This window comes from Diabrotica undecimpunctata, chromosome 2 (genome assembly GCF_040954645.1).
Source record: "Diabrotica undecimpunctata isolate CICGRU chromosome 2, icDiaUnde3, whole genome shotgun sequence".
Lineage (NCBI taxonomy): Eukaryota > Metazoa > Arthropoda > Insecta > Coleoptera > Chrysomelidae > Diabrotica > Diabrotica undecimpunctata.
In genome coordinates, this window is record NC_092804.1 from 171,883,384 (window position 1) to 171,904,648 (window position 21,265).

Here is a 21,265-nt window from a genome sequence, read left to right on the forward strand (position 1 = left end):
CTTTAGTTGTTGAATATTTTTTCTAAAACCAAATGAGAGCTAGATATAATTTATTTTTTATCCAAATAATTTTTTATACGATCTTTAATGAAGATTTCAAAAATTTTACTTATTTTTGGTACTATGGTAATAGGTCTGTAATTGTCTGGAGCATTTTTATTTCCTTATTTATTAAGTGGAATTATTTTGATATTTTCAATGTACCTATCAGGCCAGTAACCCTCGTTAATACATTTGTTAATTATTATTGTGAGTAGTTCAATAATTATATCTAGATATACCTTAATAATTTTACTGTTAAAATCATAGTAGTCAACACATGAAAATTTTTTTAATTTGTGTATGCATTCTTTCACATCAGATGCTACTATTGGGGCCATAAAGAACGAACTCGACCGATAAAGAAAGAATTGACAATAAAAATTTTCATTAAAAAAGATGTAGTTATACTTAAATACAACTCAATAACACTCATATAAATCGGACACATATCTCTGGACAGGAAATTATCTATTGTTTACAAGACAATTCGCAAAATTACTCAAAATTAAATAAACGATATATAACCAAGAATTGTGGAGATAATGGATACATAAATACGGACAAAAATTTAGTAATAAGCGAAGGTAAGGCCAATTTAGTACTGATTGAAAGGGTATAATTAGAATTATACCAAACGAAGCAGAAATCTCAGATTTAAAAATTACCAAAAAAAGAATACAACATACATACTGTCGCCAACCCTGTTTAATCTCTATTCCGAAGACGTAATGAATAGAACACTCCCTGAGCAATCCGTAGGTATTAAAATAAATGGTGTTAGATTAAACAATCTGAGATTTGCCGACGACACCGTTCTGATCGCAGAAACACTTGAAGAGCTACAGACATTGGTGAATAAGATAGCAGACTGCAGCGAAGAATATGGACTATCTTTGAACATAAAGAAAACTAAATTTATGGTAATATCGAAATCAACACAAAATGTCCAAAATTTATATTTACACAATGAAATTATCGATCGAGTTAGCAAATACAAATATTTAGGCACTTTTATAAATGAAGACAACGATAGCTCAGCAGAAATCAAAATAAGAATAGAAAAAGCCAGATCCATATTCACTAAAATGAAGAGAGTGTTCTGCGGAAGAGATTTGAGCCTTGAAATGAAACTTCGCCTGATGAGATGTTACGTACTTTCTGTGCTGTTCTACGGAATGGAGTCATGGACGTTGAAAAAGATTGATACCAAAAAATTAGAGGCATTTGAACTGTGGATGTATCGCAGAATCCTGAGAATATCATGGACCGAGAGAGTCACAAATGTCGAGGTCTTGAGAAGAATGAATAAAGAAAAGGAAGTCATATTTACGATCAAAAAACGAAAACTGCAATACTTGGGACACATTACAAGAGGCGAAAGATATGAACTGCTTCGAATAATTATGCAAGGGAAAATAGCAGGAAAAATGTCCATAGAAAGAAGACGAAACTCCTGGCTAAAGAATCTACGGGAATGGTATAGCTGTACCAGCAACGAATTGTTTCGGTCAGCAGTTTCGAAAATACGTATAGCCCTGATGATTGCCAACCTTCGGAACGAAGATGGCACTTGAAGAAGAAGAAGAAGAAGAAAAAAAATATATATTCTAAGTTCAATAAGAAATATACTGCTTACCGAAAATCAATGAGCAAAATGATCAACGGTCACTTAAATTTGTATACGCTAGGCTCATAGCTAGTAGAAAATTTGTTTCCTATAAAAATTTAGTCTATTAAATTATATCAGCTTAATGGTTTTTAAACAAACTGTTTTGGTTGTTCTTGAGTCCGTTTTATTTAGGTACAAATACAATAAATTAAATTAATATTCTTATTTCTTATTCCAAATCCTGAAAATCTAAATGAGTACTTCGTTAATGTGAGTAAAAATATAACACCAACTATTTTGCCACAAGAAAATCCTATTTCCTATCTCCCCAATTCAAAAAAGGTCTCGAATTCAATATTTATAAGACCGGTTGATAAATCTGAACTGATCCGAAGAATCAGTAGTATTAAAAGCAAATCTTCTTGTAGTACTGATGGACTATCCATAAAAATTTTCTTAAATCTCCCAAAAAATGTGTTGGAAGTCCTGGTCTCACTAATTAACAATTGCTTTGGAAAAGCTATATTTTCAGGTTGCCTAAAGAGAGCCATTATTATTCCTTTTCATAAGGGTGGTAAAAAATCTAATGTCTGCAACTATAGACCTATTGCCTTATTACCGTTCCTATCCAAAATTATTGAGAGACTTATAAAAGCCCGACTTATGTCCTTTCTCGTAGAAAACGACATTTTATCACAAAGTTAGTTTGGCTTTTTATTTTATATATGTACCAGCGATGCTATGTTTTCTGTACTACTGCACTAAACAATACCCTTTACACTGCCACTGTTTTTTGTGACTATGCTAAAGCTTTTGATTGTGTAAATCACGATATTTTGATAAAAAAAAACTAAATTTCTACGGAATTCGAGGTATTTCCTTGAATTGGTTTCAATTTTACTTGAGGAATAGAAAACAAGTAGTTAAAGCAAATGTTACTGACTCTAATCACAAAAGCATTGTGGAGTACCACAAGGTTCAGTATTGGTATAAGCTCTACTTTTCCTTATCTTTATAAATGACATCACTAACTTAAAAATCGATGGTAAAATTTTTCTTTTTGCTGATGATACCAGTATTAGCTGGAGGAACTCTAATATTGCATCTCTTCATGGAATTATAACTTCTGATCTACTTAAAATAAAAACCTGGTCCGACTCTAAATTACTTTTTTTTAAACGTGGATAAGATAGTAGCGTTATCTTATAAAGAAGCTCTTCACTCCGTGCTTCTTAATAACAGCCACATCAGTATCGTTGATTCTGTAAAACATCTTGGTATTTTTATAGACATTAATCTTAAATGATCCCTTCATATCGATTTGTTAAGTAAGAAACTAGCATACATATTTTCCAGCAAGACCTACGGATGACTACTACACCATAAATTCAACCTTTGATGTTTATATCCCGTCCACTGAGTTAATAAAGAAATCTATATTATATTCGGCAAAAAAATTATACGACCATCTCCCTTTGCAACTTAAATCTACAACTTCTTTCCTTAAGTTCCGTAAATCGACAAAAGCCTATCTATCTGAAAGACCATATTATTCAGACCAAGACCAAGAAATTACAGTACGTTTAGGTACAAGCAACTAAAGTAGGTATTTTTTTATATATTTGGGTATCACATGCAGCAACTTAAACTTATTCGTAAATTAGTTCCTAAGTTTTTATTATGCAATTTAGCTAAATTTGGCAATGGATTATATATTTTGTTATCTTTTATTTTGTGATATTGACGATTTATGTAATTTTAGTAAATTTTAATTATTATTGTTATTTTCTGACTTTTTATAAGCTTTGTCCATAAAATTGTACAATTTTCAGTGACAATAAACCATATTTCTATTATATTTTATTATTTTTGTCAGATTAAACCGTCTTCTTTATGAGTCATTGCCTAATTCTTGATCTCCTCGGTTACGCCAGAACTAGTAGCCTCTTAATTACAATTCATATCTATAATATAAAGCGAATTAACGGCATCTATAACGTAAATGTTGCTTATGTACATTTTATCTTTACTTTTAACCGTTAATTTGTATTAAGCTTACGTACATATAAACGATATTTTCTTACCTGCATCACTGCCTTCGTAATCAGGCGACGATCTGGACCCGTCCAAAGGTTTCCAACAACAAAACCCATCACTATAAACAGTCTGCCTACCCGTAAATTTATTAGGATCTAGAATATTTTCAACGGAAAAAGCTAAACGTCTATTCTGTATAGGCACTACCGAAGGACTTTGGTCTCTAGGACTCCTAGATCTACTATGATCACTACAAACACTTTTAGGGCTTTTTCTATCGTCTTTAAAACTGGAAAAGTCACTGTTAGAGTCAGTCTTGTGGAAATTATCGAAAGAACCAAAGTTTTCTTGTCGTCGCGTTAAATCGACGGGACAAAGCGTGTCGTCGTTTTCTACGTCTACGGTTAAATCCTCTTCGTCGGAATTTTCGCACATTTCGACATCTCTGGTGTCGTCAATTTTTCTCTTAGCCTTTCGTCGGAAAATCTGCTGCTCGGATTGATGCATCTTTTCTTTATCTTCTTGCGAACTATGATTGGTATTAGTCACAATACGTTCCATCATTAACATTGTCATTATTTTAATTTGTAAACACACTATAACATATTTTTTATCAAAATTACTTGTCTATTTTATTCACTGAACTATAATTTTTGTCACTGGAATATTTATTTCTCCGCGTTTAGTAGCTTAGGTCCAAAACACTTGTTATCTAATGTTGGGGTTTTTAGACACTAAATTTGATTCACTCAGATTCTGTTTGGGGTCCACTACAGAATGGCGTTCCAGCATCTCTGGGTAGGAGATGCGGCCTGCGGATTGGTAGACGGAGATGAGTGTGTATGAAAGTATTGGGCGGGAAAGTTGGGTGGGCGGGGCCTTGTTTAAAAGGGCGCACAGCGCTATTTGCTTTGTAATTATGAATATGATTTGTAATAACAAAAGAATGAGTTGGGAAATTAGCAGGCCATGAGCACTGGTGTATCTGAAGGGGGTAAAAACTAGGGAATATTTCAGCAAAATTATTTAATATGGCAGACAAAAAAATATTCTCGGAAAGGACTAATTAAATAAGTATTTTGCATTATACAAATTTGCTACTGCGTGTATAAAACCAACAAATAAAATTCTGAAAAAAAAAATACTATACTTAGCTACTTATTATTTCGTTGTAATGTTTCTTTGTTTGAACTACTTATGGAAACATTTTTTTATAAATATTTAATAAATAAATAATGCCCTTCCTTTATTTCGAACACACAAAATCATGAAAAGTGTAACTAATAAAAAATAGTTGCTTAATCTGCCTCATTTATAATAACAATTTAGTCATATATATTATATCTGGACCTGAGTAATAAAAGGTCCAAACTCCATTTTCGTTGTTTTGAGCAATAACCAATTTAAGTTTCAGGAAAAGTAAAATGCCAATTTAAATCGTTTAAATCGTGTTCATATAATTTTAATTCCTCTATTGAAGAGTGTCTAACATTACTTTCTTGAAAAAATGTTTTGAATTTATTGTTGATAGCTTTATATGCCTCAGTTTCGTTTGGAGCATTTATTTTCTCTAAAATCTTTGCCCATATAGGGAATATATTTCCCGTGTAGTAACAGTATATACTCAAATGTAAGTTTTTTATGTGATTTGGCAGCTTCTTCTTCTTCTTCATGTGCCATCTCCCCTAAGGTTGGCAACCATCATGGCAATTCGCACTTTCGATACTGCTGCTCTAAAGAGGTCAGTAGAAGTGCAGTTAAACCAAGCTCTCAAATTGTTTAACCAGGAGATGCGTCTTCTTCCGCGACTCCTTCTACCCTGTATTCTTCCTTGCGTTATTAATAGCAACAAGTTATAACGCTGGCCCTTCATGACATGTCCCAGATATTGCAGTTTTCTGACTTTAATTGTATTTAAAACCTCTTTATCTTTTCCCATTCTTCTCAACACCTCGACATTCGTGACTCTATCCACCTAACTTATTCTTAATATACTTATGTAGGCCCATAACTTGAAGGCTTCTAATCTGTCCGAAACATCTTTCTTTAATGTCCAAGCCTCCAACCCATAAAATAATACGGAGAACTCATAGCATCTCAGGCAGCTTGGGACCTTTTTAATGGTTTTTATCTTTGTTTGAGAAAAAATTACTTAAATAATGTCTAATTTCTTCATAATTTTCCTTTAAAGATTTACTTGGTGTTTGCCATTACATTCACTTCCATGAACATTTTGACAACAGCGTGTAAAATTAATTTTAAGAATGGTTGACGTACTTATAGTATGAAATGGGAAGAAAAAATATAATTTTTTATTCTGGATTTGAGTCCTCCCATATATTTACCGCATTATCATCACACTGTCCCCGACAGTTAGTGATGGAGTTAATGTGGACACTGGAGTTTTCATTCTCTGACATGTACATTTGATGTACATTTTTCCATTCATGATAAGCATGGGAACGCTCGTCCAAACTTGTCGACTTTATCAATCAACGATTCGGTATAATTTAGACACGTTTCACCTATAATTATGAATACTACGTTAATCTGTTGAAAAAAATCAAAAATGAATTGTAAACAATAAAAATTTAAAAAACCTTATTTTCGGGCCCCAAAATTACGGGCCCTAGGCACGTGATTAAGTTGCCTAGGCCTTAGTCTGCCCCTGACTTCCTGTAAAAACAAAATATTTGTAGTTTTACTGTATTTCTTCCTCTAAAGCAGGATAGTCATCGGCATCTAACGTGTAGGAACGTTTTAACTGTTTAAAATACGTTTTGTAATGATCACTAATGTACGGCAACAGCTGCATTAAATCATCATATATAAGGTTTTACCTGCTCAGAAAATGTACGAATTCGCATGGATCCTCTTCTAAGATCCACTTTTTTAAAATCACCGCCATTAAAGTCAGTTTTATACAACAACTGATGTGGAAGATTTTTTTGAAACTTTATTTGTTTGATGTGCATCCACGGTACCAAATTCCTTTCTTCATTTTTTTTTTCTGTGCACTAAATCTTTTTTTAAGGCATCTCCATAATTTAAAAATTCTTCTTGGGCAACCTCAAAAATACGTTAAGTTTATTTTTTTCTATAAACTTCTTCAATAAAACTTGTCCAGTCATGGACAGTCTTTTTCAATGGATGCATGTATCCTATCGGCCTCCATATAGGTGTGCACTGGCTTCATAAAGTAATGGTTTATCTCAAATAATAAGTTTGTGTCTGGTAGCTTCGTTAACATCCTGCAGAACATTGTAGCAACATAAATGTTTCTATCATAAATCGCTGTAGAAAGAAAGAATTTTAAAGTCTTTTGAAGAAATATTCAAAACAAACTTTCTTAAACAAGAAGCTATTTCTTGACCTTCACGTCTTGCTACAGTTTCGTTCCATAATAAACAAATCCCTTCATTGCCAATATGATCTGTTTTATAAAGAGTTAGAGTAGACCCAAGTTGTCTTTTGTAAAACGATACACTATTTCTCAAGAAGGGGATTGGCAAACATTTTTCCAAATCAATAAAACACACAAAATTTGTATCTAATTTACTTCTTTCTTTATCTTTCTTCTTATTTTCATAGCAGCTTTGAGCCATTTCCAAATAGTTATTTTAATCTTGTTCTATTGTAATCTTTTCGTGTACCTCATTTTCTGGAAGGTTTGTTTTATTATATTATGACTTAAGGCGAAGATTTAATCGATCACACGTAGCAAATGTATCATTTGCAAGATAATAAAAAGCAAGATTGAATTTTTCATTAAATATTTTTCTGTACTGAAATTCTATGAGCAAAGCAACTTTCATTTCTTTGCAGTTTTCAGTATAAAGTCTTTACATACTTGAAATATTCAAATCAGGGATAAGATAATGCCTAGAAGATTTTTCACGGGAGTAGTGGCTGGCGTATACTGGAAAACTTCTTATGTGATCGCGAACAATATATTTGGGGATGGTTTTTATGCATCCATGCTTTTCTTTCTGGTAGACCTACCCCACCATGGGTCCTTTATTTCTCTACAATCACTCTTATCTTTTTAATAGAAAGGTCATAGGTGCTTAAGTACATGCTTTGATAAACTTCTGTTCAATTTCCGGTAGAATTTTTTAAAAAAGGTTTCCTAGAAAAAGCTCTCCTGCTTTCCATTTTCTTTGGTGCCAGCCTTTGCCTATCTTTGAATTTTTCTTCCACACTTTCCGCTATCACTTGATCTTTAGCGTGTCTACTTAACTAGTAAAATCGCAAAAATATATTCTGTCTTTGAGCATTATCAATCTTGTCATAACACTTTTGCCTACAGTGTCATGTTCACTGTAATACTTTAGCTTTCTTTACCTTCCCCTTTTTAGTTTTATATTTCTTGCCTTTTCGTTTTTGTTCGTGTATTTTAAGTTGCTTCCAATCTTGAATACGTTTTACTTGTTTCATTGATTTATTTTTTTCCACTGTAACTGTTAAAATAGGCTCGTTCTCTTCGCTATCGTTTTCATCTGGACTATAATCAAGATCTCGATCATCAAAAACGTCCTCGCTACTTTCTGATTCCTAAAAGAATTAAGAAAACAATGTAAGTGGAAAAAAAGTTTTTTAAGCTTTTAAGAATTTTAGAGACACAAATTAGTATGTTGGAAGCACTTACGTTTAAAGTAAGTTCATGCTTTTTTGATTTTTCTTTCATTTTGTTGGTTGCTTTTATGCGTTTCATTAAGTTGTTCTTCAAGCAAACTCATTAAATTTAACGGCGGAATATTCTAAAAAAAATGAATCGACATTTTAAAACTATAACCACCTAAGCTTTATACATAGGTACAAAATATACAACAGCAAGGTAATAAAACTTATTACTTTATTATTAAACCAGTAAATATTAAAGATTGCAATATTTTAGATAATTTAAGGATTATCTACCTGATTTTCATAAACGACATCAGTAGCTAGGCTATCTATTGCACCTTTTATACAGTTTCTTGACTCATCCATCACCGAGTCCATCGTAATATTGATGCCTGAAATTGCATGTCTACATCTTGTGAGACCATTTCCACAATAACGGCAGCAGTACTACAACAAGGCTGAATAAAAGAAGTTGATATGGATTCTTCAGTAGGATGACCTAAACCCATTTTTTATAATAATTAAATAACGCAAATTGAATACCTATTTTATTTTAGTACTTACTATTTTCGTTCCTATTTCTATCACGTGTTTATGTAAACCGATTATTACTGATTAAAAAATTAAGAAATCGGCAACCATTCGTACAAGAAGATTGGCCCTTTTTCTATTGAAAATATTGAATATTATAATTTTTGTGCTGATACTAACTCAATACAGGCAAAAATAAAGTTTGGCTCTTTTAATACTCAGGTCCAGATATATTTTAAGGCAGATAATTTTAAAATGATATTGTTAATATTTTGAGGTACTTTAAGTTGATAATACCTACCTGTTGAAAAAAGACTAACATGATTTATCTTTAAAAAGGCAATTACCCTCAATAATGAGAATAAAATCTTCTCGTTGTCAATCCCATTGCAATGTATGAAGAAAAACCAGGAAAAAACTTATGATACGTAAGTATTTGGCCATATTTAGTAGAACTGAAAAAAGCAAATGTACAATGCTTCTAATACAAGGTGAGGCGGCGTTTAAAACATGCGGATTTTTATACAAGCTTGAAAATAGTAAAAGAGTCCTTTATTATATGTCTTTATAAGACAATATAAAGAGCATCAGAAAAGACCACGAAAATACCAACAGTTTCGTTGTTCTACATGCTGGAACAAGGAAAGGGTTTACAGAAACTCATACTATTGTTGGTGGAACCGCCTCTAATTATTATGAATAATAACTTAGTTATACCATACCATGGAATACCATAGTTCTCTGGTAGAAAAGTTGCCTTAACACTATTGGACAAAAGTCGCAGTTAAAAGAATAGTTACAAGTGAGACATAGGAAGAAAGCGGAGAGAAGAAATTCAGCGAGGTATTTAAAAATATATCAAAGCCGTTGTTTACGGTATCTTAAGGAAGTATAGAAGTATTCATATTGCATTTATATACTAAAATAATGCTTTCACGATTAAATTTGTTTGTTTTAAATTTAAAAGACGTGTATGGCGTGATTGGTTTGGATATATTACATTCAAAAGTGGTGGCATGTGATATTGATAAAAGATTATCTGTAAATATATTAAATTGATTTAAGAACTGAAACATGTATTTACGTGACCATAGAAATAATTACAATATCCAAGAATATTATATAACAATCTCCCACAAGGTCCAATTTTAGGCCCCTGATTATTTAATACATATAAAAAAAAAGATCTGTATCGATTGATGGATGAAAAATTTAAAAAATAATTCAATATGCGGATGATATCTTGCTATCTGGTCTTTGGTGTCTTTATACAACAACCATAAATCCCTCGATGGTTGGAATGGGTTTTAGTACCACAAGAAAAAACAGAAGAGTATGAGTATCTCGGCATGTTTCTAGATCACACTCTTGTGGACCAACCATATAACGTATGTGAAACAAATGTAAGAGTGTCACAAAAAACAACCACATGAATATAATTTATTTCTCTATATTAACCTACGTTTCTCTATCTCTTTCTCTATATCTGCTCTCGTGAGTATATGTCCTCGAATCGTAATCCACGATTTTATTAATCGAAAAGAACTGAAATCAAATTGATATATATATATATATATATATATATATATATATATATATATATATATATATATATATATATATATATATATATATATCTGTGGGCCGGTTGTACGGCAAAATATTACAGAAGAGGGTTGAGAGACAGATACAAGATATTGAAGAACAAAGCGGCTTTCGTACCGGGAGATCCTGCCTTGATAATATATTTATCCTACGACAAATAATTGAAAAGCGTGTCGAAAGAAGTAGAGAGACCCATTTGGTATTTATAGACCTTGAGAAAGCATATGATAGTGTCCCGTTAAAGAAAATGTTTGAGGTCCTCGAAAGGTCCGGATTGGATTCGACGTATATCCGAGCGATATATAAATTGTACGAAAATGCAGTTAGTTGTGTAAAAATTGGAACCAGAACCTCAAATGAATTTAAAGTCACTAAAGACCTAAAGCAAGGATGCTGTTTGTCACCGACACTCTTTAAAATATACGTCCAAGAAGCATTCAGGAATTGGAGAAATAAATGTAGATTTATGGGCATCGAAGTGGGACAAGAAAACGCGAGCCATGGAAAGACAGATGCTTGGTATCTCACTAATAGATCGGCAAACGAACGAAGCAATCCTGAACAAAACAAAAATAAAGGACGCCGCCAAACAAGCAGCTAAATTAAAATGGAAATGGGCTGGACACAACGAACGTCTCGAAGATGGTAGATGGAACAAAGAAGTCGGAAACTTGCGACCGTACGATGCGAAGAGACCAAGAGGAAGACCTCAAATGCGCTGGAGCGACGATATCAAAAGAGTCGCAGGACCAATGTGGAAACGCCTAGCACACAACAGGGATAAATGGCGAGAAATGGGAGAGGCCTTTATTCGACATAGAAAAAGGGCTATAAAAAAATCATATCAGCAGATGGCAGAGTTAAGATAGATGTACAAAACCGAATAACCCAAGGGAAAAAATGCATCCGAATACTGAATTCATTACTGTGGTGTAATAAAATGAAGATGCATACCAAACTTCGCAATTGTAGAACCAATTACCACATATGGTGCCGAATATTGGACAATGACAAAGAATGAACGAGATAAAGTAGACGTTGTGGAAATGGATTATCTTAGAAGGTCATGTCGAGTATCGAGAATGGAAAGAATCAGGAATGAGGAAATACAAAACCGTACAGGAATTAGAGATACTCTTTCAGATAGAATACAAGGAAGGCAATTACAATGGTATGGTCACGTGATGAGAATGGAGGAGGAGTAGTGGCCAAAGAAAGCCTTAATATATGTTCCGCCAGAAAGAAGGAAAAGGGGAAGACCACCAAATTCCCGAAGAAGAGAAATTACAAAAACAATGCAATCTAGAGGCTTATAAGAGGGAGATTGGAGAGATAGGAAAAGATGGAGGCTGAAATGCGGGAAGCGGCAATCGCCGTAGGACCCCCGTTATATGATGATATTCACATTTATGTGGGTAATAGTAAAGAAGGATCGAGACAACTGGCCCTAATATATTGTTAAAAGTTTTATACTTATTACTTGAAAATTTGGAAGATGTTTTAAGTATTTAAGTTTTAATATAAATACTTTAATATTATTCAAAGAATACGGAAATTAAATACTAATCAAATCAGCTTTTTTAGATTATTTGAATTTTGCAAAACAATGACTCATGTAAACATTTCTGTACCTACAAAGAAATGAGTCAATATTTGTAAGAACCGTGACAACAATGTAATTTAAACCACGAACTAATTCTGTATCCCTCCTCTGGTTTGCGCACAACTCACGTCTATTGATATTCTGGGCGTACTGTATATAAAAAAGCAGAACATTTTTTGAGCAGTAAACTTAAATGCTTATTATTGTTCTGAAGCTGTTTTCTTGTGGCATTTTAAAGTAATTAATATTTAAATGGGAATAAGCCACAATTAAAGGTTAAAGTAGGTACGTTTATTGACGTTTCAATTTTCACTTCGGAAATCATTCTCAAAATACAAACTAATGTTTGTATTTTGAAAACGATTTCCGAAGTGGAAATTGAAACATCAATAAACATACTTTAACCTTTAATTGTGGCTTATTCCCATTCAAATATTAATTAGTTTAAATGCTTATTGAACTAAAAAAATTAATACAGTATGAGGCATTTATTCTATATACTATCTATAATTCCTAATAGTCTTACTTCTTCTATTTCGTTATGATTTCTATAAATTTCCTGTTCTTTTCTGTTTAGTTTTTAAAATTTTATTAAAACGGTTAGTTTCTCCTATAGCAACCGATTCTGCGGTACGTCCTAGTGCGCGATTATGGCGAATGTTCTGTAACAAAAGGTTTTTCGCGCAACAATTTAAATTTAGTAGTTGTGAAAATGTAATGGCCACCTGGTTAATTAAAGGGTTATTGTGACGTTATTCGTTTTTATGGGTTGAGAGGCTGGTGATAGCGCTTATCAAAAGGGTCCTTTTCGGTCTTATTCGCCGTTATGGCTTTGTGAATATAAAGTGGAGGAAGAGTGGTTAAATAATTAGAAAAGCTTTATATATTTAAAATAAAATAAAGCGTATAATAAGGAAAGATGCGATAAAATGTATGGTATTTCGTTTAAATTGGAGGAGGAAAATTAACTTAATTTTTTTGAACTTTTCGGGAAGAAGGTATTAATTAATTATTAATGATCACTATTTATACTGTATATTAATAATATATTATATAAATAAGTAAAACCTGTCAATAACGGCCGCTAAAAATGAAAGAACTATTGGTTGTTATATAAAAGTGGCCGCTATTGTCAGGTTTTGCTGTCCACAAATACATAACAGATATTTACGATTTTAATGGGAATAAGCCACAATTAAAGTTTAACATAAGTTAATTGACTTTTCAATTTCCACTTCATCGACGTCATCGAAAGGATAGCCAGACTAAAATGAAGATGGGCAGGACACACAGCTAGAATGATGGATGGGCGATGGGCAATAACAGTGGTTATTGGAATGGAGACCAACGAAAGACAAGAGAAACGTCGGGCGACCACCTACACGATGAGCTGACGACTTAAGAAGAAAAAATAAAAAACTGGATGGAAATGACGCAACATAGACGGGGTTCGGGGGTTGGAAACACGAGTTGTTCAGCAGTGGACTTTTTAGGCTGGATAATTTTAAAACATATGTATCAATGGTTTTGTTTATCCAAACATATCAGATATATTAGACATCAATTTTAAAGACATTGGAAAAATATTAAAGGAACCTTCCAAAAGTAGAACAGGATATCTTTCTTTTAAAGAAAATTTACAACTGAAAACAAGTGTTTTTAGTTGTAATTTTTCTTGTATTTTTTTAATAAAAAACTCTAAAAAATATGGTTTTTTGTTCTAGTTTTTATTAAAAAATAAAATTCAAAACGTATATCATGGGCATAGTAGTCAAATCAAAACGTATGTCGTGGGCAAAGTAGTCCTATTACGTTTCAATTTGGCCCTACAGTGAATTAAAAATAGGTGAAAAATGTTGAATAGTTCCGGTGCAACTTTTCCGACTCAAGAAGCTCAAAGTATGGTGGCGGTAGAAGATCAATTCAGAGTATTGGAGTCTGGTACAATAGTATCAAAGTTGGGTGCAACAAGCAGGAAAAGTTTACCAAAACAATCGTCATCCGAACAAGTGCCGGTGAAACTATGTTATCGGTGTAGAAGGAATCATTATCCACAAAGCTGTCCTGAAAAAACTGGGAGTGTTACCATTGCCACAAGAGAGGCCTTACCAGCCGTATTTGCAGGAAAAGAAAATCAGTGAATACAGTGCATTGTGATTGTAATGATAGTGAGGAAGATGCTTTAAAATTATGTTTAAGTAAAACAAGAGAATGAGAAACCATGTAAAGTCATGTTAGATATAGAAGGTAAGCTTTTAAATTTTGAAGTAGATTCCGGAGCATGTAAAAGTGTTATTCATGTTAAATATTATAAAAAAGAGATTACGCTTCGGAAGTTATTGCTACTCGTTCTGGCAAAGTAATTAAAACTCCTACCAAATTATATTTGTAAATTTTTTTTTAATATTGTTATTGCCATTACTTTTTTTAAGCGGTGAAAATTGTTATGAAGGTACCCTTAGTTGAAGCTGGCTGAACTGTAACTCTTGTAAAGACCTCTTAGATTATATGTATACTTGTCATATGTCAGTCGGCAGTCATACGAAGGTCAATAAATGAGTTAGTTGAGTTCCACGTGTTTTATTTGTTATTAGTTAATGAATATCTATTTGTATTATAATATATAACAGAAAGTAAATCCTACCTTTTAGCAGCCTTCCTAGACGTCAGTCAAGCCTTCGATAAGGTTTAGCATGAAGTTCTACTTTATAAGATAAAGAAATAATTGCCATATCCTTTCTTTCCGCTCCTAAAACCCTACCTATCAGATAGATACTTCCTGGTAAAGCAGCACGATGAATACACTCAGCTCCACCCTATCAAAGCAGGTGTTCCACAAGGAAGCGTACTGCAGACCTCAGGTCCAGCAGTAACACATGAGTTCGTACTTTTGCAGACGTTACCGCAATACTGGTCATTAACTCTAATCCCACAAAAGCATCAGAAAATTTACAAGAAAACCTAAATAAAATAGAAACTTGGTAAAAATGGCGAATTGGACTAAATGAAACCACGTCAACACATGTTTGTAACCTTCACAATGAAAGAGGTGAATGCCCTCCTGTCACACTCAATGGCAAGCAATTAAGTACAGCAAACAAAACAAAATACTTGGGTATCCATCTTGACAAACGACTAACTTGGCAGAAGCACATCTTTGCCAAAAGAAAACAACTGGGCATTAAATTTAGAGATATATACTGGTTGATTGGTCGAAACTCTAAATTAACATTGGATAACAAACTACTTATATACAAGGCGATCCTCAAGCTTCTATAGATATATGGTATTCAGCTATGGGGCACCGTTAGCAATTCTTTTTTTTTTTGTAAACACCTGTGCGGTGTTTGTATACTGCTATCTGGTTACAAATGACCAATTATCAGTCATTTTTTGATCTAACTTAATAAACAGCAAAGACTTAATCTAATCTAAGGGCTTACCCTATGGCTTACTCTTATTTTATCTATCAACTAATGCACTACAACTAACATGCAATAACTTCACGGCACTATACTCTGCTTTTTAAACTAAACCGTTACACTAACTCAAATGGTCTTGTCCTTATGAGTCTTCTCTTAACTTCAGTGTTGTCAAGAAGCTGGATTGCCTTGACATTCACAAGACTATGCAGCCTCTGCTCGTGACTTGCCGCTGTTCTCTTAATTATTTCGATCACAGTTTCCATACCCAGGTCCCGTTGGAGGTTGCTGTTACGGATATACCAAGGAGCATCAACAATGTTTCTCAGTACTTTGTTTTGAAATCTCTGGATAATATTGGATAATATGTAGATTACTAGCTTTTCTACAGCCCCAGAGTTAGCAACCATATACCCATACTAGCCTCAGTACTTGCTTGTAGATGGATAATTTATTATGAATTGATAATGTTGAATCTTTTCCAATCAGCCAATACAATTTCTTATATCTAATATCAAGCTCCCCTCTTTTCTTTTTAACATGGACTTTCCAGCGCAGCTTCGCGTCTAGGGTAATGCCCAAGTATTTTGCTGATGTTGCTTAATAAACAGCAAAGACTTAATACAATCTAAGGGCTTACCCTCCTATAAACGAAGCAGAAGAAGGCTTTGGGCCTTCCTCTGCTTCGTTTATATTTCCACGGTCTCCAACTTATAAGAATTTTGTTCCAATGGTGTTCTTTTTGTCTTATATTGTGTCCGGCAAATCTCCATTTCAATTTTGCAACTTCTTGTTCAACATCCCTCACTTTTGTTTTCTCTCTTTTCCACTCATTTCTCTTTTTATCCGTTAGTCTTATGTGCAACATTTGTCTTTCCATTGCTCTTTGGGTTTTTAACAAACAAATTACTTATAATTATTTATTTTTGGATAGACTGTAATTTTAATTGGAGTTAATAAAACAAATAAAACAAAAACAAATATAAAAAGCTAACAGTAGATTATATCTACTAAATAAAACGTTTGCAAAAGTGTCATTTATGAGCTCAGTTCATCTGTATAAACTATACATTCGTCCAGTTCTGGAATATTGCGGAACTGTTTGGTGTCCGTTATTAGTGCGCGATCGTAATATTCTCGAAAACGTACAGCAGCAGTGCACTAGGATGTCTCTTGGTCGCTCAAGACCTACGTATACAGAAAGACTGAATATGGGCAATCTCACTACATTTGAACAACGTGGAGGCGATTTAATTATTATGTTTCGGATAGTAAAATACAACTTTGGAAATGTGGAGGATATGTTTATACTAGACAATGACAATCGTCTTCGTGGCTACAAACTTAAGGTTTAAAAAGGAAACTTTTTTAACAATAACTAGATAATTTTTTCTCTGTAGTCGAGTGTTCTCGATATGGAATAGCCTTCCGGCTAAGATCATAGATGCTCCATCTGTCAATATTTTCAAAAATAAGTTGGATGGCCATTTGCTTTATAGTTGAACATTTAATTTGTACTAAACACTTGCTATTACCTATATTTTTGTATATTTATTTAATTAGTTAGTGCTTAATATATAACTATTGTAATGTAACCATTTAATTTCACACTATATAACATTGTATTCACATGGGCATATGGGTTTTGCGACCCCTGCTCAAATTTATTGTAAAACAAAATAATAAATAATAATAAAATTATACCTAGGTGCCAAGAAAAAAAAAATTTAAATAAAAGTGAAATTTGTTGGGTAAAGTAGGCCATGTATACGGTATCTATAACCTAATTATGTTTATAAAATAAACTTGTTAAAAGCAAATTATTAGAACCATTTTGCCCACCTTATAAAAATATAAAAAAGATTAATAATATTCCCAGGTCAATATAATTATTTTCACAATATTTTTCATCCTGCTTTACCTTCAATACCATTATTCATATTGTCCAGACATTATTTATGTATATATATATATATATATATATATATATATATATATATATATATATATATATATATATATAATAGCTTAGATATCAGTAAATTTAGGCTATCGATCATGTCACTTAATAGAAGAACTGTTGCGTAAACTAACTCTAGGGACATTAATTGTTTACAATCGGTTACAAATCCTGATTGAACTTTTAATGGATTGGACCCATCTGTGTCTGTACCGTTTGAACCCAAGTAAATGTAGGCAAATCAAAGTGTAAACAGGCCTTTAGTTAACCGCCCGAGTATATTCTCGAATCGATGATTCCCAAATGAGGTCGGGTGGTCGTAAAAGGAAAGGAGAATATGGAGAGAGCATGGAAAGTGGAAAGTGGACCGCACTAGAGTGTTAGCAAATAGACCAAAGGCTGATTCCATTACGGCCCCTATTATATCGTGATTGAAATGAAATTGACACATCTGCTACTTAGGAAATCGCTTTTGTGAGGTGCGGAGACCGACGGAATTACGCCTGGGGATTATCTCATGAGAGAAGACAACCGATCATTTGCTTCAAATATACTTACTCGTACAGTGTTGTTTAATTTAATTGAGCTCTTGAAACTGATCTTATTATTTATTAATCACTTGGGAAAATATGCAGATTACTTCTTTGGCAAGTTGTGCATTTGGTTAATAATTTATTTAACTCAACAATCCTTTAAAATAATGACTGTGGCTTAAAATTTATAATCGTAAATCATACAATACATGTAACATGATAAAAAAAAACAGTATATCTTATAAATTACAAAATTACAAATTGTTTTATTTAATTCTACACATATTTATTTATCTTTATGCTTTTCACAGCTTTTACCTGCATTTTTTGTAGTGTTATACTTTTTGAGTCTTCTTTAACATTAATACCCCTTCGTTATTGCGACTTTTCTAATCTTATTTTAGTTATGTACTTGTTTTGTTTTTTAAAAATAGTACTCATAAATGCTGTGTTTTGTCTTATTAAAGAACTATCAATAATTCTTTGCAAACCTTGAGGTAAAATCCAACAGTTTTAAGATAGAAATAAATGTAAAGACTTCCAGTAAATAATCAGTAAATCTGTAAGCCAACAGCGTAAATTGCTGATGCTAGATATGCTGCAGGTACTAGAGGTGTTAAAGAGGTATAAACTAAATTTTACAAGTGCTAATAAATCAGAGGATAAGTTTAGCAGATGAACAACAGTGTTTTCATTGTGGAAGATCGTGTACAGATGCAATATTCGTTATAAAGCAAATTACTGAGAAATCACTCGAGTATAATAGATCAGAATTTTTGTGTCTGATTGACCTAAAGAAACCGTTTGACAGAGTAAGTCTCAAAAATGTAATCCATCTTCTGTATAATAGAGAAATTCCCCTAAATATTATAAAAACTATCGAAAACATCTACCAAAACTCATTCATTCATTGAGCCCCATGCTCTTCAATTTGATTATGGATGAAATCATCAGAAGCGTAAACAAAGGACGAGGATACAGAATGGGAAACAAAGAAATCAAAATACTCTGTTACGCAGACGACGCAATATTAATAACCCAAGATGAAGATAGTCTGCAAAGACTGGTCCACAGATTTAACATCGGAGCAAAACAATTTATTATGACAATCTCATCCCAGAAAACTAAAACAATAGTAGTCAGCAAAGACCCAATCAGATGTGAAAATATAAATTGATGGCATCAGTATTGAACAAGTACTTAATGGAAATAAAATCCCTAGGAATTACACTGTCTAGCTATGGAGACCTGGACAAAGAAGTAAGAGATCAAGTACAAAAAGCAAATAGACTGTCAGGATGCCTTAATAACATTATATAGCAAAACAGACACATTAACACTAAGATGAAGTCAAGAGTAGCAAAGGCTACTCGAAACGGCAGAGATGAGACTATTGAGAAGAATTACAGGAAATACTCTGAGAGCTCGAAAGAGAAGTGAAGACATTAGAAGAAAATGTAACGTACAGTGTATAAATAGATGGACACAAAATAGAAAAAAAATGGAATAACCACATAAGTAGAATGGAGGAGACCCGTGTCGTCAAAATATTAAGAGATAAGTCACCAATCAGTTCAATTCCATTGAGGTATTAATCCGCTAATAAACAAGCAGACTTGCTTATAAAAAAGAAGAAGAAGATATTTTAGTAAAAGATATAGCACGAAAACCTGCAGATGTTTTAAGCATAAGCTCAAATGTTCTAATTATTGTCTGCACTGCAATGGTCAGACAAGCAAAATAATTGAGCTAAATCAACAAATAGAAGAAGATGAACAGGACATGGAATCTTTAGAATCTCCAGGAATTTTTATTTGAAGCCTCAGATGAAGAAGACCGAAAGTCTCAGATGAAGCCTCAGATAAAGGGACCGTTGGTGGATTCCTGTAGAGCCCCGTGTACGGGAACAAGGCGGATATTTAATGGGATATCGCTCAGTGTCCCAAGAGCTCCGTTAGCAACCGTGTGACGAACGGCCATTCAGTTTTTAGCACGATAGTTTCCATCTCAACTAACAGATTTTTTGCATCTGGTTTTCTCTTTTCGCATATTATTGGGTAAGATGGGAAGGGAAAGAAGGTGTAGATAGGAATTGTATGGGTCGTGACATAGTTCCCTGGGGAGAAAGATATTTAGGATACAAAACCATGAGCTTGCGATGAACAAGTTTGCTATTCCTTAAGTAGATCTGACCTCAGACGGAAGCGCAAAGGGGTATCTACCTGCTACCCCGATATGAATTTATATTTATATGCAAATATGAAAATATAAATAAATGTCATTTGATAGTAAATTTAATTATTATATAAACTAAATAAGATGTTAAAAAATAACAAGTTATATTGTTAATATATTTGTTATTTTTTTATATATAAAAAATATTTTCTAGTATCACGCAGTATTACAACCATTCTGCTGATAGAGCTCTGTTTGTGAAAATCCAACAGGATCATTTTCTCCACGCCTCATATTGGTACTGCCGGTCGCTGCAGCTCTCCATCAGGAATATTTAACGACCTTCTGGTAGAGATATGAGAAGTGAAGTGTACCTAATGCATGATGATCATGTAGTGTTAGTAGGAAATGCTATGAGGTATTTAGAAGAAAGACTGGAACAGTGAAAACTAGCTCTTAACATCAGCTATGATGTATAGAACTGAATATTCTACGTCAAAATGATAATCACCAGATCAACAAAAGTTGCAAGTCCTTGGAAACAGTAAGAGAAAAAGACCAAAAAAGACTTGGTTAGAGACGCTTAGGCTGAAAGAAGATCCATATTGGTACGACCCATGACGAACGTTACGAAAAAATGTAATTACGGGAAACCACGCCGCATAGGGATAAAGACAAAGAGAATTACGATAATTATATAATAAATGTTTTAACGCTTGCGCAAATGGACCGTCGCAGGTCATCCTTCTAGACAAAAAGACCAACATTGGAACTCCACAATACAACATTTGAGACCTGAAAAAGGTAGACGACCAAGAGGAAGACCACAGATAAGATGTGTAAATGACATAAACAGAATAGCTGAAACAAATTGGAAATATGTTGCTATAGATATAGATGAAAGGAGTTGAGAGAGGCATATGTCCAAAAATGGACGACAGAAAGCTTGGAAGAAGAACGCTTGCGCAAAATAAAAATGTTATAAAAAATAACATTTTGAAGATACTAATCAATCAGTATTTATATTTAATTAGAGCTTGCATAAAAGAAATATGTCAAAAAACGTTGCATATAGCAAAAAATATGTCGACTTTGTCTATCTTTGAAGAAATAATATCATCTTTT

General features: G+C 33.1%; 1 protein-coding gene across 1 annotated transcript in view; it reads right to left on the reverse strand.

Moving 5' to 3' along the window:
- The window catches only part of slou (homeodomain transcription factor slouch), a 43,249-nt gene extending 38,850 nt beyond the window's left edge, over positions 1-4,399 (reverse strand). The window contains exon 1 of the mRNA XM_072521552.1: positions 3,736-4,399. Coding sequence (XP_072377653.1) covers positions 3,736-4,264 — 529 coding nt within the window. The 5' untranslated portion in view covers positions 4,265-4,399. The remainder of the gene's footprint in view (positions 1-3,735) is intronic.
- Between the last annotated feature and the right edge of the window lie 16,866 nt (positions 4,400-21,265).